Source organism: Prosopis cineraria, unplaced genomic scaffold (genome assembly GCF_029017545.1).
Source record: "Prosopis cineraria cultivar Desert tree isolate PC_DT_omini unplaced genomic scaffold, ASM2901754v1 PC91, whole genome shotgun sequence".
Classification (NCBI taxonomy): domain Eukaryota; kingdom Viridiplantae; phylum Streptophyta; class Magnoliopsida; order Fabales; family Fabaceae; genus Prosopis; species Prosopis cineraria.
This window is the reverse complement of record NW_026555418.1, coordinates 39390-65115: the sequence shown is the minus strand read 5'-3', so window position 1 is coordinate 65115 and position 25726 is coordinate 39390. Positions and strand designations below refer to the sequence as shown.

Genomic DNA, 25726 nt, shown 5'->3' with positions numbered 1-25726 from the left:
AAATGATATGTATACATCAAATAAAGATTCATTCCTTTTTTAGTTTAGTAGGATGCTGTAAAGGTGGTTTTGAAGGTACTATATGTTATTGTCTTATTACTTTTTTGTTTAATTTATGAAAGTCTTCAGTATCTACTATTGATAAAAGTAAGCTTTTTCTTTTTCATGAAAGAAGTAATTTTTTTTTTGTTCAATGATTATTCATTGTGCAGTTGCAGCAACTGTTGCAATTTTTTCAAATTTGGTAAAAGGCAAGATAAAAGTAACAATAATATATAATTGTATTAATAAATGCATATATTTGTTTGGGAAAGTTTCATCACTTTATTTACTGTAACGTCACTCAATGGACATTATAAGTAGTAGCGAAAACTATAGCAGGCATATGCTTTTTCAGATAGTTTCCTTGGTTACAAAAGATTCATCTTTTGTATCTGTTTCTTTAGAGATACATTTGCGACCTATTGCTCTGTCATCAATACAACATATCCTTTTTTTCTCCTTAGGACATGACTTACTTTATACCTTTTCATTTTGCCGCCAATTGAGTTGAAGTAGCCATTTTATCATTTGGCATGAAGGGAGTTGTGTAATCACTTCTGTTCTTGGCTTCCCTCTGTTGAGAATAAATATTTATAAGAGGTTCATTCTTTTGAATTTTTTTGGTTGGATATGTAAGGGAACATTTTTTTTTATTAAAGATTATCATGTACTGTTTTTCCTTTAATCTGATTATATATTAGAAAAGATAATTTGTAGTACCTTTTTAATTATAAATTTCCCATAAAATGTTACACTTCCAAATATTTTTCTTCTGGGTCAGAATAGTAAGTTGGTTTTCATCTACTTTTTTGCTATCCTCGAACAGATAATTATGCTGCAAAACACTGTCATTTTTGTAGCAATTGTAGGGTCTAAGTTTAACATGAAGTTTGACATTATATGCTGTTATTGAAGATAGTTCAATTGCTTTCATTTGGAGGATTTTGACCATCCTTATAGATGTATCAGTGAATAGTTGTTTGATAAATTGGATGCACACTTCACGATTGTTTCCTTATTTGTGTTAATATCGTTTCTCAATGCACCAGATATGTTGTCAAGTCTTGTTTCTAATTAATGACTCTATGATGCATAGTTTTATAGGTTTTATGAACAGATTGATATTTTCAAGTACCTCGAACTTTTAAATATTGAAAAGGACCTAAACATTTAGCATGTTGATCCCTTATCTTGTCAAGTCTATTGTCAGGTCTTAATTATTATTTAATGCACATTTCCTTCATTTTGATACTAATAAAATGGCACACTATTTAGTCAAGATGGATAGATGCTTTTTCATTAAGACCTTTTATAAATTACTGACACATATCAGTAGAGTTAATAATGGTCAGCATCTCATATTTTTGTGTTACTATGAAAAGTAGCCTGACATATATTGCCATTTTGTATGTTGTGTTTTATGTTATTTTTGTCTTTAGTATTTATTACATATAGATTTATAATATCTGTCATTTGTCTTTTCTATCAGGCATGCCCTTGGTAGTTTGTATATTAAAAGTTGGCCAAAACTGTCAAGCGTTTTGAAGTAACATAGTTTTGGCATTATAATTCTGAGGATGAATTAACTTCTTAGTTGTTTTTTCCCTTATTAATGAAAGTCAGCATCTTCTTTTGATACATTGTAAATATGACTAGCTATTAGGTATTTAATTTTTCTTCAAAATATGTGCTGCCATTCTCTGTCTTTTTTTTTCTGTATCAGTTATTTGGCCACCCCAATTTCATACTAACACAGTATCCTAGGTGAGTATATACCTCATGTTTTAGTGTCCTTCATACATTAATTTATTAACATCATCAATAAAGCTTATTACTATAATGTCAGCATGAAATATGTTACAATTGGTAACTTTAACTTGCAAACCAGTTGCCATATCAGGCTTTCGATACATTGCAAATATGACCAGCTATTATGTATTTAATTTTTCTTCAAAATATGTGCTGCCGTTCTCTATCTTTTTTTTTTGTATCAGTTATTTGGCCACCCCAATTTCATACTAACACAGTATCTTAGGTGAGTATATACCTCGTGTTTTAGCCTCCTTCATACATTAATTTATTAACATCATGAATAAAGCTTATTACTGTAATGTCAGGAGGGAATATGTTAGGGTTAGTAACTTTAACCAGCAAACCAGTTGCCATATCAGGCTTTAGACAAATTTGGTTGTAAAGCCTTCGCATTCACTTTATTGATTTTATCTATCATGATATATGTTGAAAGTGACCAATCATATGCCAGTGTTTTAGCTTCTTCTCAGGTATCTCTTCTATGACTAATTTCTATTAAGACTCTCTATTTCAGTCATTAAGAGCACACAATTTTGAATTATGTTTTTCCTTTCCTCATAAATGAGTCAACTAAAAAAGTTTTGCATGAGTTCTCCTGCTTAAAATCCGCTCTATAAATACACCTCTATTAGTTCTTCATTTCACCAACTTACACAGCATCTTTTACCAGATTTAGCCTATCAATATGTCTCAATTTTCAAAGATATCTAACCTTCATGATGGAACTGATAGGTGGAGAATTTGTGGAAGAGTGGTAAGGAAGTGGAATGTGTTTCATAAAATTGCTCCTTCAGATCTATTTTGTATCACTATGATATTAGTTGATGAAGAGGTTGGTATTACTGATCGTCTTTTCCCTTTTCTATATTTTTTATGAAGTTCTTTTTATTAATTTCTATCATGTTATTATTTATTTGTAATCTTAATGAATATCCAGGGTAATAAAATCCAAGCTTCTATGCTGAACAAATCTTTGCTTGACCATTATCGTCAAAGACTTGTAGAAGGGCAAAGTTATTTCATTGCAAACTTTGAGGTCTCACTTAACAATAACCAATACAAGGCTACCACTCATCCTTTCAAGATTACGTTTTCTCAACAGACTTTTGTCAAGGATGAAGTTGCAAACATACCTCCCTATAAGTTTGATTTTCTGCCTCTATCAGAGATTATGAAGCAAACTGAAAGCTCTTATATTGATTATCTTTTTGGTATTTTATTTAAGTAATACTATTATTGGTTGGCTATTTTTTAAAGATTGGATGTTGTCATGTATTAATTTTTTTTATTTAGATGCTGTTGGATTGGTCACCTCCATTGGTGGGCTTGAAGAATACCGCAAAGATAATGAGACTAAAAACAAGCTGAGGATGGTTTTGTCTGACAATGAGTTAGTCTTCACTACTTCATAGAAATATTAAAGACAAGATAAAATTTTTTGTTTGATATTGAATAAGTTTATTATCTATCTTTTTCAATCTTGTATTGTATTAAAATTCACTAATACAGGGGGCATGATGTCGAGTGTATCTTATTTGATGAGTGTTCAACCAATGCATTTATGAATCACTTGGAGATAACTGATCATCCTGCTGTTGCTGTTTTTAACCTTGCACGGATAGGTTTTTCTGAAGATGGTATCATATATACCTCATTTATTGTCTAATTCATTAAGTTGTAATTATATTGTTATTACTTAATGAATTTACTGATGGTGTGCAAATCTTTATCAGGCCGACCTCAGATTTGTAGCTCCTTTAATGCTACAAGAGTTTCATTTAATCCTAGCATTAAAGAGGTCAAAGATTTGATTCTCAGGTTTTTTTACCTTATTTCCCTACTTATAATAGCAAAGCTTAGTAAAGTGTTATTTTTTTCATACATAATCAAACTTGACAGCACCTGATTTTGATAATTATAATTTTTTTAAGTGCCAAGGATAGATCACCAGTAATTGGTAGCTCGTCTCAGTTTTCTCAATCTCAATCCACAACTCCTACTGTCACTAGCATGATGAACAACAACAGGAGGATTTCTATTGCTGAGATACATGATCAAGAGGCTGTGAGTATTTTAGAATTTAATCTTTTAAAATTTCGATGACTTTATATCCTTTGAATTTATGCCTAACTTAATGTGTTATCAATTGGCAGGAAGGTTCTTTCTTGATATTTTGCACTGTTGTTAAGCTAGAAACCCGTCATGGTTGGACATATGATGGTTGTGCAAAGTGTGCTACAAAACCAAAAGAAGTTAATGAGTCCCTGTATTGTCCAAATTGTAAAAAGAAGCCCCAATCTATTGAACCAAAGTAACCTTTAGACTTGAATAAAATGTATCACCAAATGGATGATTTCAAGCAACTTCACAAGTCTTAAATTTCAAACTTACTTTTGTAGATTGAAGATTCACTACACTGTGGCTGATAAGTCAAGAAAGGCCTCTGTGATATTTTGGGACAAGTTGGCTGTTCAGTTGATTCAAAGATCTGCAGCTGAGATGAAGCTAATTCTTAATCAGGTCAATATGTTGTTTTGATTTTTTTTAATAACTTTATTAAGTTAATAAATTATTCAGTGTTAAAAATCTGTAACAATATTTAACTTCACAGGAAGAACGTGCATATGATTTTCCAGATCAACTTGACTCTATAATTGGGAAGAAGTTGCTGTTAAAACTGAAGATTAATCAGTACAATAAAGACTTCCCTAATTCTTCAATCAGTGTTACTCAATACACTGAGTGTGAGGATCTGACAGGACAGTTTAATGATGCTAGCCAAGAGGTATCACACAATTAGTTGAATTCTAAATTCATTCATTTTTCAGTAATCCTTTAACATATGTTATGGTTTTCTAATGTTAATATACAGGTTAATGGTCAGGGTGCTACTGGCATCACACAGGTTAATCTTTTATAAATTACTATTTTGTATACCATTAGTTATTTGTTTTATATATATGTATATATACATACACACACAAGTATCTATACGAAGTATCTTTATTAATATTGCAGGAATTCTAGTCTGGAATGGAGGATATTGACTGTACTGTGGTTGAGACTCCTGCACCAGAAAAAATTATTGCCTCTCAAGTTGTGGGACTTGATGACTTGACAATAACACAGATTGCTTCTAAACTACCCATTAAAGGCAAAAGGAAGATTGCATGCAAAAGAATCAGTATACCACAGAAGGAGGTAAAATCAAATGAAGTGCTTCCCTCATCATCATCATCATCTGTGCAGAAGCCAATGAAAGTTATTAAGCAAGAGAAGAGTTGAAAATGATGGTCGTCCTTGTGCTTATGTTCTACCAGTCATGTGTTTCTTTACTATCCTTCTTATGTTTCCTTCACCTTTCTAGGACCTAGAACTTAGGATTAGTTTGTGTTGTTAAGACTGCTGCTTGGGAAGTACTCTTGTATGAAAGCAAGTGGTTACAATTCCCTTCAGCCATTATGTTTAACTTTTCATTCTGTTGTCTGAACCTTTAATTTAATGCAGTAATTTTTTTTATAAATGTTTATTGTTTTACTTATTTAAACCACTATACTAATCATATACCATACACAATGAAGGACCAAATAGCAGCCAATTGTGAGAAAACTTTATGAATGCATCAATTCCTCTAGCCACGTGAGCTACAATAGTTTCATATCTATCTAAGTATTCAAGCGAGTATCTATAGGTGAACATAAAATGAATGACATGTTAAATCATAAGTTCATTGTATAATAAATCAATTAAAAGCATTTATTACAAATTTTAAGTACAATAAAGCTAAGATTGCATCAAGGGTGTTGCCTTGATTTGTTAGCATCCGTTACTGCAAGACACCTAAGTGAGCTAAGAATAATTCTATCTTGAACTTTTCTTATAAGCCACTGCAATCTATCATTACTGCACAGTAAATACAATACAGTAAATTAAATAATCAAATAATTACTTATTCTTTGTTTTTGCCTTTCAAATTTAGAAGCAAAGCATAGTCCTTTCAGAAAAAACATAGCCAGTTAAAGTGAAAATCGTTGGCAAAATCCAACACACAAATCAAAACCTCCTTAATAGCTCATTAAAGGAACTTAAAAACTAAATTGATAAATAAACTAAACAAATAATAATAATGATGCAAGTCAAAATCATCAGATCTAACTTTATAAAAATCTTGCACAATAGAATGCATTTTTTGTCCTCCCCTCCAATTCTTCTTTCTGTTTCTTTTTGTGTTTGTTGTTGTTTCATCAAAGGAAAGTATTTGTTTATAAAGCATAATGTTGAGAGTTGTGCTAGGGCAATCAACTTTATTTTAAATCATAATTTTTTTATATAACGTGAGCATGTCAAATGCATAATGAGATCTGATTTGGGTAAGAAATTGAAAAGAAGTTTATTAGAGGACGTATATTTAAATACATCATATAAGTTGACTTGATTATAATTTTATTATCTTATTGGGAACTAAGAGAATGGTAGTTTAGAGTCCATAGACAAAAATTATGACAGTAAGGAATGAAGGAGAAGAGAGGTTGAGGTAAAAAATAGAACAAACCTGAGAGATTTTGCTGTGTCAACAATGTCGCTCACATATCAACAATGACTTCATATTATGGCAATGAAGTCACTTTTTTTATACACATGTATTATGGAAGGGCAAATTGAGTACAATTATTAGTTAATGGTTGAAGGCTGCAATATTATTTTGTGCGAATTATAAAAAATCTTCTTATAAAGTGATGTTGACATGTCATTGGGAGTCTAAATTTGTCTTATACATCTGTACAACGTCCAGCTTGCTATCAGAAAAGCTGGTAGCCAAAATAAAACAAGAGTTCATTTACTTAAGTTCATTTTTACAATATCATACAAGTTGAGTTATGTTCAGTACAGAAATATGCCTCCCAAGAAACGAAGATCATGTCATAGCAGCGTTGATGAAGTTATTCATGACAAAGAGAATATCTGCAGCGTTGATCAATCTCCTTCTTCACCACATCAGTCCATCAGTTCAGGTATTTCCCTTCATATTAGCAAAAACACTTTTGATTGGAATACTGCAGGTATAGTAATTATATGGGAGCCTGAATATTTAACACCCTTTGGCTGAGAAATATATATATATATATATATAGAATCTAACTCTAAACAATTGCACTTTCCATCTTCTATTATGAGATACAGCAGTAGAAGTAGGAAATTCTAATCCAGTATCTGTGAAGTGTGTATTCAAGCGTAAGAGTGCAAGATTTAAGGCAATTGAGTCTTTGCAACTTTCTGAAGAATTAGCGTTCATCAAGTATGGAGCTATTTGTACAACCAATAGTGGAAACTATCCTCTAGGTATTTTTCTTTGGTTTTTCTTCTGCCATAGTTTAGATACAATACACATATTAGTTATCAAACATGTAAATTCAAAAACTTAACCATTGATTATGACATGTAGTAGGAAAAGAAGCTAATGTGACACCAGCATCTAAAAATGGTGTTTTTAAACGAAAGAGTGCAAGATTTAAGTCAGTAGAGTCTATGCATAATTCTGAAGATTTGAGTTCCATGAAGTCACAACCATGCTCTTCTAACAAGGGCATCAAGCAATACACAGGTGCCAATTTTTGCTGTTAAATTATACTATATTATTTGATAAGGAATACTTAAGTATATCGATAGTGGAAAATTGTAATTTTGATGAGTTTAATATTATATGTGTTGTATTTACAATTAAAGATGATTAGTTTAAAGTGTAGCCTAATCAGCCCTCTTTTTAACATCCTCATTAGGTTTTGATTTTTTAATTTTCTAACTATATCACGATGATAGATATGATTAGTTAAACATAAAGTTCATTGATATAGATTTAATCTGTCTTCCTTTATACCTCCTTATCAGGCTCTAATTTTTTGAATATCAAAATAGGAAACACTTACTCCAACTCACCGATGGAAGAAATAGTAACAGATGAGAATGGAATTATGAAAGGAAATACAAATAAGCCTGCCATTCTTAAAGGTGCTACCAATATTGCAAGGAATTTAGCTTCAGAGTTTGGAAGATCTTACTGTACAGGTATTAAACTCCATACTTTAACACATAAGTGATTTACCATTTTAAAACCACATGGCATTCTTAATTACAATTTGCCATGCTATAATCTTATAAATTTAGATGAATTTGGTGCCTTTTTCAATTTCTTCCTAACTGCTCTTTTTTTAAAGGCTGGAATACTTCTTACAACCCTGACATTACAGAAGTTGTATCTGAAGATTATAGGATTGATGGAAATCATTTAAATAATTCCACTGTGCTGAATGATATTACTAATACTGCAAGTAAGTTAAGTTCACAACTGCCAAGTTCTTATTTCTCAGGCAATAATTTAAATATCCTCAATGCATTCATCTTATTAATTAAGAGCATAAATTGCAGCATATTTTTATATACATATAATATGCAGGATTTAGTCAACAGAATGTCATACAATTAACATCAATGAATGCAGCATCTACTCCAAAAAGTAACTTACAACATGAAGTGAATAGAGGCATGCGACCGTAAATTTAAATGCTGATTTATAACTTTTTTCTATATAGTTGTGGGTGATTGAACATTTATTTAATTATTTTATTCTTTATAAACCATCAGGACAAGAAGTATACTATAAGGATGTGGAGTTCTCATTTAATGTCAATTCAAATGAGGATAGTAACAGCAGTGAAAACATAGATCAAGATTTTGAAGGTAACCGTTACTTCTTACATTATGTATGATTAGTTTTATGCTTAACTGAATTTATTAATTTACAATCAGTATTGGTATATCAAGTGAAAGACAACATACAACAAACACCTTGGGATTCTGAAGACTTTAGTACTTCTAGATCTTTAGATAATAAAGGTACATCTTAAGTTTCTCATAAATACATGAATCATTTTTATAAAGATTAAGCTAATATTATTGCACGGTCTATTAACAGATTATATTGATGAAGGAAATCCTACCGAAAGATGCAAGTTTTGTCATGCATTATTATGGTTCAATGAACGTGTTAAGAAGGACAAGTTTAGAACTATCAATTCATTTTCACTATGCTGCCTTAAAGGGAAAGTATTGTTGCCTCTAATAAAGACTCTACCCTCATCATTGCAAAGTCTATTCTTTGAAAAGAATTCTGAGCAATCAAAGAACTTCCTGGCAAATATAAGGCAATACAACAACATGTTCTCCTTCACATCAATGGGTGGAAAGATTGACCACTCAATGAATTCTGGTGGTGGTCCTTATTCCTTTATTTTGTCAGGATTAAATTATCATAGGATTGGAAGTCTTTTACCACCTGAAGGCAACAAACCTGTTTATTCTCAACTATATATATATGATACACATAATGAAGTAGCCAATCGAATATCTGCTGTGAGGTAAAAAGTCTTGCGGTTTTGGTGATAAAGATTTGGTTTTTTTCATTAAGAATGTATATCTAATAATCAATTTCATTTCTTTATTTCAGTAGGCATAAAAAACAAGAAAGCATTGATGCAAGTGTAGTTTCTACTATAAAGGTTGTTCTTGATGAAGCTAATCCATTGGTTAAGCAATTTCGATTAGCTTCATCAATATTACATAACAGTGAACATAACAAGTTAAGGTTATGCTTGCTTAGTACACGAGAACATGATGGTCGGACTTATAACATACCTTCAGCATCTGAAGTTGCTGCTTTGATTATTGGTGATATTGACATGTCATTTAATAGAAGGGATGTCATAATACAAGAACTATCTGGAACACCTCAGCGAATTAATGAACTGCATCCTTCTTATCTTCCACTACAATATCCAATAATATTTCCATATGGTGAGGATGGATATAGGGATGATGTTGATCATAGAGAAGAAACTCTTAGTTCGACAAAGAAGAAGAAGAAAGTTAGTATGAGGGAATACTTTAGTTATAGATTGATAACAAGGGAAAATGAGGTTTCTGTGTTGCTACATGCACGTAGGTTGTTACAGCAATTTATAGTTGATGGTTACACAATGATGGAATCACAAAGATTACTTTGGGTAAGAACTCATCAAAAAGAGTTAAGGATAGATCTATATCAGGGTTTGTCAGATGCTTTGATGAGTGGTGAAAGGGATGCATCATCAACAGGGAAACGCATAATCTTACCATCATCATTTACAGGTGGGGCACGGTATATGATTCAAAACTATCAAGATGCAATGGCAATATGTCGATGGGCAGGATATCCAGATATTTTTCTCACATTCACGTGTAATCTAGCTTGGCCAGAAATAACTAGATTTTGCAAAAGATATTCATTACAGCCTTCAGATCGTCCAGACATATTATCCAGGATATTTAAATTGAAGCTTCAATCTTTGATGATGACAATCAAGAAGAAAAAAATCTTTGGCACCGTATGTGCAGGTAAAAGTTTTGGTAGCTATTATTGTAAACCAATGTTCTTTATTTATATATAAAGTTGTCAATTACTTAATATTGTCTTTATTTTATTCTATGCAGAAATTTATACTATTGAGTTTCAAAAAAGAGGACTCCCACATGCTCATATTTTACTATTCCTTGATCGATGTGATAAGGTAAAAGATCCTAATGATTTGGATAATATCATTAGTGCTGAAATACCTGATAAGAACGTTGACCCATTGTTGTATGAATTGGTAAAGAAATACATGATTCATGGACCTTGTGGCACAAGCAACCCTAAATCTCCATGCATGAAAAATAGAAAGTGTTCTAAATATTTTCCTAAGAAATTTAATGATTGCACAATTATTGATGAAGATGGATATCCTACTTATAAGAGGAGGAATGATGGAAAGACAATTGAAGTGAAAGGTGTTCCGTTGGATAATAGATATGTTGCCCCTATAATGCATTTTTGCTGCGAAAGTTTGAAGCTCATATCAATATTGAGAAATGCAATCAGTCTTCCTCAATTAAATACTTATTTAAGTATATTAGCAAAGGAAATGATAGGGTTGTTGCTGCAATTTATGATACCAATGCCTCCTCTAATAGTAACCAATGCATTGATGAAATCCAACAGTATATAAATTGTAGATACGTATCTGCATGCGAGGGATCATGGCGCATATTTGGGTTTGATATTCATCACAGGTATCCTTCTGTTGAAAGATTGTGTTTCCACCTTCCAAATCAACAATATGTTGTTTACTCTAACACTGATGATGTTGCTGAGCTATTAGACAAACCACGAGTTTGTGAGTCACAATTTCTTGCTTGGATGGAAATTAATAAGAGTGATACATTGGCACAAACACTTACTTATTATGAGTTTCCTTATCATTTTGTTTACCAAAGAGATAAGCGTAGATGGAAAAAAAGGGAAAAAGGTTTTTCAGTTGGTAGACTTACACATGCATCCCCATCATCTGGTGAATTGTATTTCCTTCGAGTTTTGTTAACGAAGGTGAAAGGTCCTTCCTCTTTTGATGATATAAAAACAATAGATGGTGTGATATATCCAACATTCAAAGCTGCATGTTTTGCTCTTGGTTTATTGGATGATGATAAGGAGTACATAAATGCATTAAATGAAGCTTCAACTTGGGCATCTGGAAATTTATTGCGTAGGATGTTTGTTACTATGTTACTTTGTTCTTGCTTAAGTAGTCCTGACTTCATTTGGAATCATGTGTCAAAGATATTGTCTGAAGATTTGTTATACATCCCTCAAAATGATTCAAATCTCCAAGGTAATTTTTTTATTTTTTATTAATTTTGCTTTCAAATTCTAAATTTTGTTATGAAGCGATAAGATGTTGTTTATCATGCAGGGTTAGAAATTTCACCATTTCAAAAAGAACAGGCAGCATTGAGAGAGATTGATTTACTATTTCAACAAAATGGGAAGTCTATTAAAGAGTTCCATGGACTTCCAATGGTAACACAAGATTCAATCATTGACGTGACAAATCATTTGATTCTACAAGAGTTGAATTATGACCGTGTTGCCTTGAAATCTGAATCAAAAAGAATCATTAATTGCTTAAATCTAGAGCAAAGAATTATTTTTGACACAGTTCTGTCTTCATTAACTTCAAATGCTGGTGGTTTTTTCTTCGTTCATGGATACGGAGGCACTGGCAAAACATTCTTATGGAATGCTTTCACCACAACTCTTCGCGTAGAAGGTGATATTGTACTTACTGTTGCATCAAGTGGAATAGCAGCAACATTATTACCTTCAGGTAGAACTGCCCATTCAAGGTTTGCAATTCCAATCCAAATAACTGAAGAATCTGTTTGTGCTATCAAACAAAATTCTCACTTAGCATGTTTGATTCAATGCACAAAATTAATAATATGGGATGAGGCTCCAATGGTGCAGCGTTATTGCATTGAAGCATTTGATAGATCATTGAGGGATATAATGCATTTAGATATTCCATTTGGTGGAAAGTGTGTTCTCATGGGCGGTGATTTCAGGCAAATTCTTCCTGTTGTCCCAAAAGGTACTAGAGCAAGTATTGTTAATGCATGCATATCATCATCATATTTATGGGATCATTGTAAGATATTTAATCTAACCAAAAACATGCGATTATCTACATCATCTTCAATCTATGATTCTGATCAGTTAGAAAAGTTTTCAAAATGGTTATTAGACTTAGGCGATGGTAAATTAGGACATTCAATTGATGGAGTTACTGAAATTGAAATCCCAGAACATTTAGTGATATCAAAATACACAAATCCATTGAAAGCAATTGTGGTATCCACTTATCCTAATTTTTTATATCATTTATCCGATACAGAGTATTTTAATGATAGAGCTATTCTTGCTCCTACTATTGAAAGTGTTAACAAATTAAATGATTACATGTGTGCATTGCTTCCTGGCCAATCCATTGAATATTTGAGTTCTGACTCCGTCTGTAAGTCTACCCAAGACAATGATTCTTTTGATGATTTATATACAACTGAATTCCTTAATACAATAAATTGTTCAGGTTCACCACCACATAAACTAATCCTGAAGGTTGGAACACCTGTAATGTTGTTGAGAAATATTGATCAATCATCATGTCTATGCAATGGCACTCGATTGCGTATTTCACATCTTGGGAAGAATGTTATTGAAGGGATTACTTTAAATGGTTCGAGGAAGAATGAGAGGGTCCTCATACATCGAATGGATATGAATCCATCAGACAGTAGGTGGCCATTTCAAATGAAAAGGAGACAATTCCCAATAACTCTTTCATTTGCAATGACTATCAACAAAAGTCAAGGCCAATCTTTGCATCATGTTGGGTTGTATCTGTCTAAGCCAGTCTTTACACATGGTCAATTATATGTTGCATTATCGAGGGTTAGAAGCATGGATGGATTAAAGATACTAGTAGAAGATCACAAGCAGGATGGGAAATATACCACACAAAATGTTGTTTATAGAGAAGTTTTTAGGAACTTAATTTGTTGACTGTCCACTAATGTAATTTTCCTTTCTTGCATGTATCATGCATTAGTTTTTGTAATGAATTTGAATTCTTTATCATGTAGTTTCATTAACATTGAATTTCTTATACATAATTCTGCCCGTGCAACGCACGGGGGAGTACATGCTAGTTTCTAGGGAACCAGGAACGGGGAGGATAATAGCCCCTCATTGAGGCAGGTGGCAGACACGCTCCGCAAAACGAGAGTGAGAGCTGAAAAGGTCACAGACAAGGTCCCAATGCCGGGAGGAGGAACTCTCTCTGTCTCTATTTTTTTTCTCTCTCTCCTATTCTTGCAACCCCGCCTCCATCCTTCATTAATTTTATTTTTTAAAAAAAATTATATAATAAAATAATATAAAGGATAGAGATAGGAGAAGTGAAGGGAAAAAAGAGTCCCTCTCCCCCCAATGCCACATGCGGTCAGGCAGACTGCTGTCACATTCCGGAAAATTATTGCATTTCCTCTTTCACGCCTTAAAATTCATAGATCTTAAAAAAAAATTAAAAATTAAAAATAATATGCCAAATTAAAATATACTTTTAACAAGATTACATATATTAATAAAATTTATTAAATACATTTTATAATTTTATTTTTAAAAATAAAATATAAAATTTTAAAAATATATTAAATTAATAATTCATTTATAAAAAATATTAAAAAATAAGAATATAATGAAGAGTATTTTATTAAAAAATATTAATTAAACTTTATTTTTATCAAAATATCTTATATCTTATTAAAATTATAGATATTTATTCTCTCTTTTTAAAATTTACCCTTCAATTTAACTTTAAAAACTGTTAGAAATATTTCTTTTAGTTCTAATTATTGGTCAAAATTTTACAACTTGATCTAAATATAGTTCTAATTATACATCAAAACTGTATCAAGTTTTTGACATAACTTTAATTTCTAAATAATACTATGTTGTGTTTATTAATTTCAATGAAAAAATATACATAATGCAAGTAAAATAGATGGAACGTTAATATATTTTAACCAAAAAAAAATATTGCTTTTGCCCATCTATCCCTCGTCTTTATTTTAACACAATCGCTGAGGCTATCAAGAAAATATTATAACCAATCACTTGACTCTCTTGTTTTTAAAAGAAAATAATAGTATTTCCTCATCTTAAATTGTAAAACACTTTTAAATAAAATCATTCATATTAATAAAACTCATTAAATACACTTTATATAACTTTAATTTTTTTAAAATAAAAATATAAATTTTTAAAAATACATTTCAATTAATACTTCATTTATAAAAAAAATTAAAAGAGAAAATATAATGAAAAGGATAAAATTAGAGAAACATTATTAAATAAATTTTATTTTTTATCAAAATGTCTTATATTTTGAGACACCTGATTTCTCTCAAAAATATCTTATAATCTAGAAAACAGGCAGTATATTTGAAAAGCAACAAAAAATTATAGCATACTGCTTTATTGTACACAATAATACAGTAGGACCGTCACCCAAAGTCTTGAGACGCATCTCAAGCAAGAGGGGCAAATGAATCATTACACGGTAGGCGTCAGATCACGTCATTCTCAGAGCCAAAAATACCAAAGTTTCATCCATCACTCTGCCTCCCTGCCAATTCCATCTCTCCTTCCAATAAAGAATGTGGGTGATACGAAATCTCAAGCCAGTCTCAACGGTTCCAATTATCTCTCTCACTAAACACATAAATCCACATATTGTAACCATAACAATGCCACCACCAGCGTCAAACCATGCAGACGCAGACACCTAAGTCCTGTTTTCTTGCACAAGAAGGCTTTGTGTGTTCTGGTTCTTTCCATAAGCCCTCTCCTTCCATATCAATGCCACTTCTTCAAATGTCAAGCCCTTTGTCTCGGGCACAAATACAATCACGAAGATTAATGCAATAACAGCTATAATGCCGAGGATCACAAAACTTGTACCAAGCCCCACGGCATCGACGATTGACAGAAAGCTCTCAGACATTATCACGCTGCAAATCCAGTTCACAGTGGCTGCCATGCCGCCACATACTCCTCTGAATTCTTCAGGATAGATTTCAGAGTTCACGGTCCAGGGTACAGGCCCCATCCCAGGTGAGAAGAAAAGAATATATAGGGCTAACCCTGCGACTGCCATATACCCATAGGATTTATTTGAAGAGTCAGACGATTCCAGGTAACACCCTGTAGAGAGAACAGCCAGAGATGCAATGACACCAGATAAGCATGAGATGGCCAAATTTCTTCGTCCTACATGGTCAATAAGATAAATGCCGAGAATTGTTCCGGCAGCATTCATTCCAGCAAACAATGAGGGATAAAAGAAGAGCTTGCTGATTGGAACCAAACCCAGCCATCTCAATGATTGTGGGGCTGTAGTACATAATTATACTAATACCAGTGAGCTGTTGAAACATCTGCAGAGAAATGGAATTGACTTTTTCAGGGCTAATGAATTTCATCCCAAGAAATATCCACAAGAAACATATCAGCATCAAATCCCTTGACAATACATATATAGATGGAAGCAATTATGAAAGAACGCATTTGATACCATAGAAAGATTAATGACTTGCATAAATTTATTGTAGCTTATAATAACTTGGATGCTCATTTCATTTGAAGGATTGTGAAAACGATATCAATAGAAGCTTTCATTGGGATACTTTATATGCAATGCTAAGGTCAATTTGTTGTACCAGGTGCCTCTATAATTCAATACAGTACACTATTAACGTCCAAATAAGAGATTCTTTTCCAGTTTAATATGGCTACTGGCTTATCAACCTCAGCGATGGGTGTCAATTTTGATTTCTTGGCAAACTTAAAGGTGCTACAGATGAAATTGCGTTGCTTTTTTCATTGAGTCGGAAACAACAACTATAGCCCCAACATTTGGACGAGGATATTTATGATAAACAAAATCAAACACGTGGACTTCAGTCTAGACACAATAAAAGAAGTAAAGCGAAGTCTCTGATACCAGAAGTCCACCCCCAACAAAAAATGCAGCTCTGATTTCCTTTGATTTGAAAACATCCATATATTTAACTTGGTTCCGTTTCTGACGTTCTTGCTCAGCCAGATTAGTCAGGTAATCAACTTCATCTTCTAAGCGTTCATAGGTATAGATCTTAGTGAGCACGGTCACAGCTTCATCTCTCTTGTTCTGCACCCAAAGGCCAAAGATAAAAATATAAGATCGAAAAGGAGGAAAGACACTAAGAAACCATTTGGCAGGCAGAGTGGAATAGGATGTAAATGGAAATGGAAACCCATAAAATAAATAAATAAAAAGTTTTGTTGTTTGGAAATGTACTTTGTGCTCCTAAATAAAAAATAATTATGAAAAAGGACTACTATTATTAAACAATAAGAACAAGTGTATAATAGAGAGTAATTTTTTTGTTTCCCCATGCAATGGAAAAGAAAAGATTTTCCTTTCGACCCAACAGATATTCACAGAAGGTAACAAATCTCAACCGTAATTCATCAGCTAATATGAGATGAGAATGCTTTTCACCTTGAGAAAAAGCCACCTTGGAGACTCAGGCAAGAAAATCATGAGAACAGCCTGGATAAAAGCTGGCAAACCTGCAACTCCCAGCATCCATCGCCACGTCCCAGGTACCTGCTCAATTAAGATTTCAGGGGAGATTAGTCGGAGGATCATCAGAACCTTAAGCACGGTAATAAAATACCATTGCACCAAAGAGTGATTTGAAAAAACAATCGGCTCCTACTCTCGTCTCACAAACCTTTCATTGAGCACCATTAAACCCCCTTTTAGTTTTAGAAATTCAAATTTAACAAGGTCAGCACTGCACACGCTTGCAATTATTTTGAGATGATCTACTTCATTGACGCTGCAGTGCAAAAACTCCAACACCAGGTCTACGATTTTCCAACAAATAATACATGTCACCAGTAATTTACTAGTTGCAGAAAAATGAGGGAAGTTAACTTATGAAAGAACCCTCTCAGCAGTCATACTTTCCAACTTTCTGGTATTGACGATAACTCAAGCAGCCAAATGAGAATTATTACGTATGTCATTGGCATAGGATTTACTGAAAAAGATTTCAGAACTAGAGAAACTCTTGAAAACTAGTGATGAAAAGATGTTTAAGAAGATACTTCGTGATATCTTTCTTTGCTCTAGAGACACTCAATGGACACAGGCAATGAGATGATCCAATAATTCAATCTTCAGGTTGGTAGATCATATATAAAGAAAATTGCCATAAAAGCTTTCAAATGAATAATAAGGTAAGGTGCAATGTACTATAAGACTTAAAGTGAAAGCCAGAAGAATGCAATGAAAGATTAAAAGAACTATGCATAATTAAAGTTAGGCAGGAAAGAACAGAAGAAGTTCCTTCACTGACGTTGCCTCAATTTCTATCTTGTTGCTTCTCTTCAAACTGCAAAATTGGAAACCTTTCATTCCAGAAAATTATAATAGAACCATGAAAATTTTTACATTAAAATGACCTTAAATCCAAAACACCACCATCATCAACAGCAACAACAAGCCTTATCCCACTAGATGTTTTTCAAGAGAAAATTCTTTATATTGAGATGTTTGGTACACATTATTTAAGTTACATGAGATTGTTAACTTGGACCAATAAAAGGTGTTTCCTACGATAGAACAAAAATGTATTGTCAATTTTCCTTGGGTTCTAGAGCATTTTTTATTATTTTACCCCTTTTTGATTTAAAACATTTTAATTTTTAATTTTTAATTTTTTTAAAAAATGAGTATTATTCTGTATAAACATTTAAATGCCAATTCTCTTAAAAATATTAGCCTTCCAATTTATAGCATCTCTCACTCTCACTTTCCATTTGCCTAAAAAAATGGACATCCTACAAACATGGCCTAACTTCCTAATCACCTCCTATACTCCTCAAAACAGAATTTAACCAAACATAGACAAGGCCCTAAAAACGTTAAGCTGTGCAATGTTTTAAACGTTTTCTTAAAATGGAAATTGTAAATGCAGCCAAAAAAAGGGTATGGAAAAACTTCTCTTCTGTCGTTTATGAAGCAGTTGCTGAATATTTTAGTTTTGTCTCCACAAACCTGGTTACTTGATCAAATATATAAACATAACGGGCACGTTACTATTACTAAAGGCATGAATTAAGAAGAAAGGAAACAGAAAATAATGTTCTTACAAAAGAATGAAGTGAAATGATAAAGTCAAAAGAGATAATCAGTAAACAACAGTAACCATATAGCCCCCCATAATGTACGGCCACTCAAATTCCTGCGAACTATTTAATACGTGCTTCCATATAACATATATAAACTAAAGATGGGTGTCAAGTAGTGCCAACACAATTAGGAAGATAAAGTGAACGGTAAGATAAGCCTAACCTCTGTAAAAGCAAGATTTACGCAGTACGAAAGAAACTGTCCACCGGTTATCATAAACACATTCACGCTCACTAATGAACCCCTTATTTCTGATGGTGAAGCCTCTGCAATAAACACTGGAGCAGTGACAGAAGCTACACCCACACCAAGGCCAACAAGAAAGCGCCCCACTATGAGAACCCCTGAATTTGGTGCACAAGCCATGACAATAGCCCCAGCAACAAAGACAAAATCAGCACTAAGAGTGGCCTTTTTACGTCCAAAAACATCATTAATCCAGCCACCTCCTGCTGCTCCAACAATTGCACCAATCAATGCCATGCTAACAATTGTTTCCTGGCAACTTAATGTATTATTGATCCATCAAAAATACAAAGAACAAGGGAGAACAAAAAAGGAAAGAAGAAACAAACAAATAAATAATAAGCTGCAACTGGCATTAGATGCATAACTAATTTTGCCAACATGATTGCTGCAATTGCAGTGAGGAACTATAACTAAAATATACTCGTATGCTCATAGCTTCTTTTTCTTCTGTTTTTCCCCCTTGTCCAATAACCAATATTGGCTCTGCATGAAAACTAAAATAGCTCTCACAACATGTAAAACCAACCAAGCGACCAACAAATGAGCTACTTCTGAAACCTGCAAAATCTTGTACCTGAAGGAAGCTACTATTTCTAACATCCTCAAAGTCATCTTTAATATACAGAAGGGCCCCCGAGATAACACCTGGGATGAACAGCATTTCAAAATGAGGTAAACTATCCATAAGAAACAAGGAACCTAGGAAAAGGAAAGGGGAAAAAAAAAACACGCGCGCGCGCGCACATACAGAGGCTGCATAAAGTTGAAGCCCAGAAAAATCCAGTATTAAAAGAATTTCAGTTTTTAACACAATAGAAAATTATTAACTCGAGAACTCTCACCAGTAGCATTTTACTATTTCTTAATTATCAATTGCATTAGTCATATACTGCGAAGCAGGGACGCTTCAAAACTGTGTCCTTGTCTGACACATGTCGGACCCTTATTTAGACATAATGCAACACTATAAGTTTTATCTTGACGCAGTCTTCGTGCCTGTGTTAGCTTCCAAGCTCATATGATGATATAAAATTCCTAGTCTTCACTCAAAATATGTCAAAGTATAGTATTAAAGGAGAATATCAATCTCAGCTCGGCCTGGTATTGAAACAGACAACAGCTTACACATTATTACAGTCAAAACGAGCGGTTCTGCAAATGGAATAAGACTTCTTCGCGGAGCAAATGTACCCGAAGTGCAAGTGAAAATTATGGGATATCTCTCCCAACTGGAACCAAAGTTCGAAACTCATTGAAGATGCAGATGACAACGGCCTTAACTACCTCCCGATTTCCTATTGCCATCCCCTTCTTACAAATGACACTGATGTAGAATATAACAAATAGATTCTCCATGAGGACTTTTTTTTTTTTTTTGGGTAAAGAGAGAAGTTGATGCAAAACACAACACTGTTCGTAAGCTTTTCATATACTGAGAAAAAAGAACCGTGACAAATGCAACTTCCGTCAACTACCGTTCTTGATTACTTCAGCCCAACATGGAAGGCTCCGCTTCTGGTTTATCCTTCAAAATGTATTTATTTAACTAAGTTGGAATAGCGAACTAGTTACAGACTGTGGTCCGGTGGAATCGGATGCTCGCTCCCCCTGACTCGTGCTGATGCAAAACAAATAGGAGTGGATGCACTAGGGAGGAGCAATAAGCTTCCGAAAACCAATCCGAAAGCAGAAATATATACAATTTCGTTTTTATTTAAAGAAAAAAACAATCACTTTTTTATTTGCATTTTTATATAAACAAAATTATATATTTTAATAAATATTTATTATATATTTTTTCAATTACTTCTTATAATTTACATTAATAAAAAAATAATTAATAATAAAATACTTTAATTTAATTTTTTTATTTTTACATATAATTATTACAGTTAATTAATTTTTTAAATTATATGATATAATTTTTTAAACAGGGAGAATATGTTCCCCTTTTCATCTTATTTACATAACACTTTTCATAAATAATTTTTATTTAAAATATAAGATATTTTATAATAATTAAATTTTATTTTATTTTAACTTTTATTAATTAAGTAAATATTAACATAATTATATTATTATTTAAATTTAAAAATAAAGATAAAAATATATATTATTTTTATAAAAAAACTAACTTCTTTTAAAAATGCTTAAAAGAATAAAAAAATCTAATAATCACTATTGGAGGGAGCGGGCGCGCGCACACATATATAATTAAATTTCATTTCTCAAACCATGTTTAAGGACAAAAATCGCTGATTATATTAATATTTAATAAAATAATTTATTTTAATATAAAATAAATAAATGGTCAGGAAAATGATGCCATCAATTTTGAAGATATTTTCAGCAGGAAAGGTGAGGGTTACAGACTTACAGACGTCCCTGTTGCGACTTATAATCAATGAATTAGACGAAGAAGGAGAGATCACGAGTACCTGTATCGTAGCCAAAGAGGAGTCCACCTATGCCAGCTGCTGCAGTGAGTAGCAGTATGTAAGGGTTCTTGAAAAACGACATTTTCCTCTCAGGATACAATTCCAAGTACCCTGAGCTCCCTGGTGTGGCCTCCATCGTCATCACGTTGTCGTTCGTCATCTTCTCAGACCCTCACACTTTCAGAACCACCCGTAGAAAGAAGAGCAGAGCGAAACCGCAGTCTAAGCTCGAAGCACGCGAAGATGCTCCAAATGCATAACTAATTTATCCCCAGAACTGAATTATTATTTCTGGTTTCCTTCCCTTCTCCCAAGAAGAAAAGGGTGATGATTGTTGCAGAAACAGGAGAGGTTCAGAAAATTTAAAACCCAAAAAGACCAAATTAGAAACGTGGTGTTTCTTCTAAAATGACGTGACTGTCATGTATCACTTACTCACAGACGAATCAAACGCCGACAAATCGCAATTTCGTAATCTCCTTCGACCTTTAGGCCTGATCCAACAATTTTGTGGTTATCTGTAAGGTGGCTCGTACATGAGCAAAAAGACGTGGGATAATGAAATAATAATAGACTTCTACATCGATGTCGCCACATCTGGAATGTGTAGCGGAATCGCAAGAATATGATGGAAGGTTAGATACTCGCGGCAAAAGACGATAATATCCCCGAATTGAGGGGGCGATCACGCGCGTCGAGCTACGAGGAGGTGTTTGAATTGAAGTTTTGAACTTTTTAGTCGCTTTGAGTACGTGGTGCACGTGGTGCCCCCTTATGAGCTGCCAGAATGCAAATGTTGGTGGAAATGTTCAGTGACAACTGTCAAGATCAACGCAAGTTGGATATTGCTTTCTAATCACAAAAAAGGGTTATTTTTTATAACAAAACTTTTCCTCCTTTGAATTTAATTTATCTTAGTAATTAATAATTTGATTTCTATAATTTAATTTTTATCAATTAAATATATAAAATTTAATAATCCGATACAATTATTATTTTATAGTATGGAAGAGAAATGATATAGTATAGACTAGTTGCAGATGATGCTATAATTTTAGAAAAACTAGTAATCGATAAAGATTGAATTTTATAGACCAAATCGATAACAATTTATTAAATTTTGATGTTACTGAATACCCCATCTGTCTCTAATTATAAGAAGAGTTTAAGCATAGTGTCGCAGTCTTTTTATAAGCAACAAGCAATTGAGAAATGTTTCCAGATTTGTCCTTCATATACATTTAGGTAGGAACAAAGAGAAATATTAATAATAGGGTTATTTTAATTTTAATTGAAAAATTTAATCTGAAACATAATTATAAAAATTAACTAATTTTTTTAAAAATTATGAACTGTTGAAATTTACTTAATTAATCGAAACAGTACTAGAGTATGCTATCATGGCATGTTATTAGTCAAACAAATTTCAAAGATTTGGTGGGGTGTTAGCTGGCACATGATCTAATATAAAGAGAGACGGCACTTGAAAGTGGAACCCGTGAGCAGGGTTGGAGACTTGGAGTTTTGTACTATGCCTGACAAACATTTTTACGGGCCGGGTTGGGTGGATCCTCTTTCAGGCTTTCATTTCTTTTTCCTTTGTCCCCTTGACCAAAACTCATAGGCAATCTCCTAAAATCTTAATACTGCGTGATGATAATATATGACGTTTTTTTTAATATTTTATTTGATTAAAAATATGGGACATTAACTAAGTTATACATATGTATTTCACTAACGTAATTGATTAAATTTTTAAATAAATTAAGCATACTCCCTCCATCTCAAATTATAAAACATTTTTTAAAAAAATTAAATGTTTCAAAATATAAGATACTTTGACAAAAATATTATTTCATTAATAATATTTTATCAATATTATCATTTTCATATATTTTTTCTCTTTAGTGTTGTTTAACAAATAGAGTATTAAATGAATGTCATTTTTAAAAGTTTGTATTTTTTTAAAAAAGTAAGGCTGTAAAGTATATTTAATAATTTTTATTGATATGTGTAATTTTATCTAAAAATATCATATAATTTGAAATAAAAGTGGTAATATTTATTCTTTTTTATGAAAAATGTTTAAATGAATTAGATCCCAATAACAGTGTAATATTCATTCTATGTAAGGTAGGATTGTAAAATGCAACAAGTTTTAAACAGTCAAGATTTTAAATAATTTTTTTAAAAGCCTAAATTAGTTAATAAGGGTGACTCAAATAGAGTAGAATAATATAATTGTGTATTTTTTATTTTTAGCCGTATCAACAGAATTTAAATTCTAAGTCCGTACTCATATTTCACCCCATTTTAAAAGTTTATTTTTTTATGTATAAATGCAGGCTAACACCTTGTTTGGTTAGAGAGGAGGGCGATTAAAATTTTCCCTTCCCTCTCTTCCAAATGGGGGAGATTGGGAGGGATTCTCTCCCTCCCCTTTCCTCTGGTAGTATGAGCTAGCTCACATGGGTTGAGGATAGAGTTGAGAATAAAAATTGAGCTTGCAAGCCTTATTTAAATAAGAGTTTTGGCTTAAAAAATGAGAGTTTTTTAAGGTAATTGGGCTTTCTAGTACAGGTCCTGATAAGCCTTAAAAAATAGGTTATGACCTGAGCAGCTCTCTAAGCCATGTTATATTTTTTTTTGTAATCTATGTAAAAACAGTGCGTAGAGAAAATTCTAAGGCTTAAACTTTCTCTAATTTTTAATCTCTTGACTCTCACTCTCTCAACCTTTTTTGTTTGATCAAAACTCTTACTATCTGTACTTAAAAATTGAAGATTTCATAGTCATTTATCTGCTTTCCCGTCGGCTATTGCTTATCTTTGCCTCATTCGGCATCTCTGCTCTCCTATTAGTCGTTGGTGATCCTTGCCTCGTCTCTAATCTCTATCTTACTTAAAGTCACTCAACTCTCCCTCCCACATCTACTTGTCATGTTGCCCCTCACGTCTATAGCATTTGCTGTCCCTAATGCCTCTCACGATCTGCTTTCCACTCGTAGCTGTTATCTTGCCATGGGTGTTAGGTAGTAGATCTTTGATTGTCTTAGTTGGGTGCTCTGATTCTCACCAAGCTTAATCAAAGTATTTTTTTTTGTCCAACTAGAGTAATTACCTTAATTTGTTTATGTTTAATTTTAAAATATTTTAATTAAATTATAATATTAATTTTTTATTTTTTGTAACTGGGTTAACAAGCACGATCCTGAGCCATTTACATAAGGGTTAGGCCTCATGATTTAAAGAAATTTTGAAAAATTAGACTTCGGAGCCTGAGTCCTTAAGGGTAGGTCCCACCCGTTTCTTAACTCTAGTTAGGGGGTTTGACAAGGTAGGTTGGCATAACCTATACTATGGCAAGTTGTATTTTTGCAACTTGCTTGCAAAACATTTTTTTACATTTTTTAATTTTAAAAATTACTTATTCCTCTCTTTTTTTGTTGTAAAAAATCATATTTTTCCCTAAAAACTAATTATTCAAATAACAATAAACTCCTTCTAGAAATACAATGCAAATTTAAAATACATTAATATAATTAAAAATAAATATATACTCCATTGCAAACAAATATAATACAAGTTTAAATTATAATTCAAAACTTGAAGTGATGATGATGATGATGATGATGATGACAGTGATAACATAGGTATATCAGAACTTCGTGCACCTTTTCTTCCAACATTACTACTAGCGACTAAAGATGGCAATAATTTCACATCTTTATAATTATTGAACAAAATAATACATAAATAATTTTTTTCTTTTCCTTTTATCATTATTAGATCAAAATTTTCAACAATTATTTGATTTAATATTTTTATTATAATTTTATATAAAATATATAAATAAAATTGATGTGTTAAAATTTTACCTGAATAATTTTAAACTATAATAAAAATTTGGAAAAATGAAACTATTTTAATAATAGTTCATAGTTTTAATTAGCATATCAAATTTTAACAGTCTAAATTGAATTATATGTTTTGATAAAAATTACAATAGTAATTTTATAAAATATTAAATCATAAAAGAATAACTTTTTTTGATAGAATAGAAAGAAACATTATTAAACTACCCAGTAAAGATTACATTCTCGATCGCCTATAGCACATGCATGATATTATGTGGGGGAAATTAAGTAAACACTGAAAATTCTCAAGCTACAGATACTCAATGTCTAATGTGTGAGCTCATCAGCTATGACGTTTGCTTATCAGAGAGTATTAAAATGAAAAAACATGTGAGCTAATCAACTAATTCACAGGTTAGCCCTCTGTAGGTTTGGATTGTGTAATGTGATTCAAAATAAGCTTGCATCTAAATAAGCTCATCTTTTGCCAACTTGATCGACACTTTTTGGTAGGTTGGTGGCTTGAGCCCGTGAATTCAACCTATATTACCAGCTCTACCTCTCCCCTTCCTCGTAGCTCCATTCCCCTCTAACCAAAGATAATGTAAAAGAAAAAG

At 32.4% G+C, this 25726-nt stretch overlaps 1 protein-coding gene and 1 pseudogene across 1 annotated transcript; one reads left to right on the top strand and one right to left on the bottom strand.

The window, feature by feature from the left end:
* Nucleotides 1–2539: 2539 nt before the first annotated feature.
* Nucleotides 2540–5139, top strand: LOC129295337 (replication protein A 70 kDa DNA-binding subunit B-like). The gene is made up of 11 exons (XM_054933855.1): nt 2540–2686; nt 2792–3065; nt 3148–3244; nt 3364–3491; nt 3588–3672; nt 3786–3918; nt 4008–4165; nt 4254–4374; nt 4466–4639; nt 4727–4759; nt 4882–5139. The coding sequence occupies exons 1-11, from the start codon at nt 2540–2542 to the stop codon at nt 5137–5139; spliced, it is 1608 nt and encodes a 535-aa protein (XP_054789830.1).
* Nucleotides 5140–14662: 9523 nt separating this feature from the next.
* Nucleotides 14663–21745, bottom strand: LOC129295338 (inositol transporter 1-like; annotated as a pseudogene).
* Nucleotides 21746–25726: the final 3981 nt, after the last annotated feature.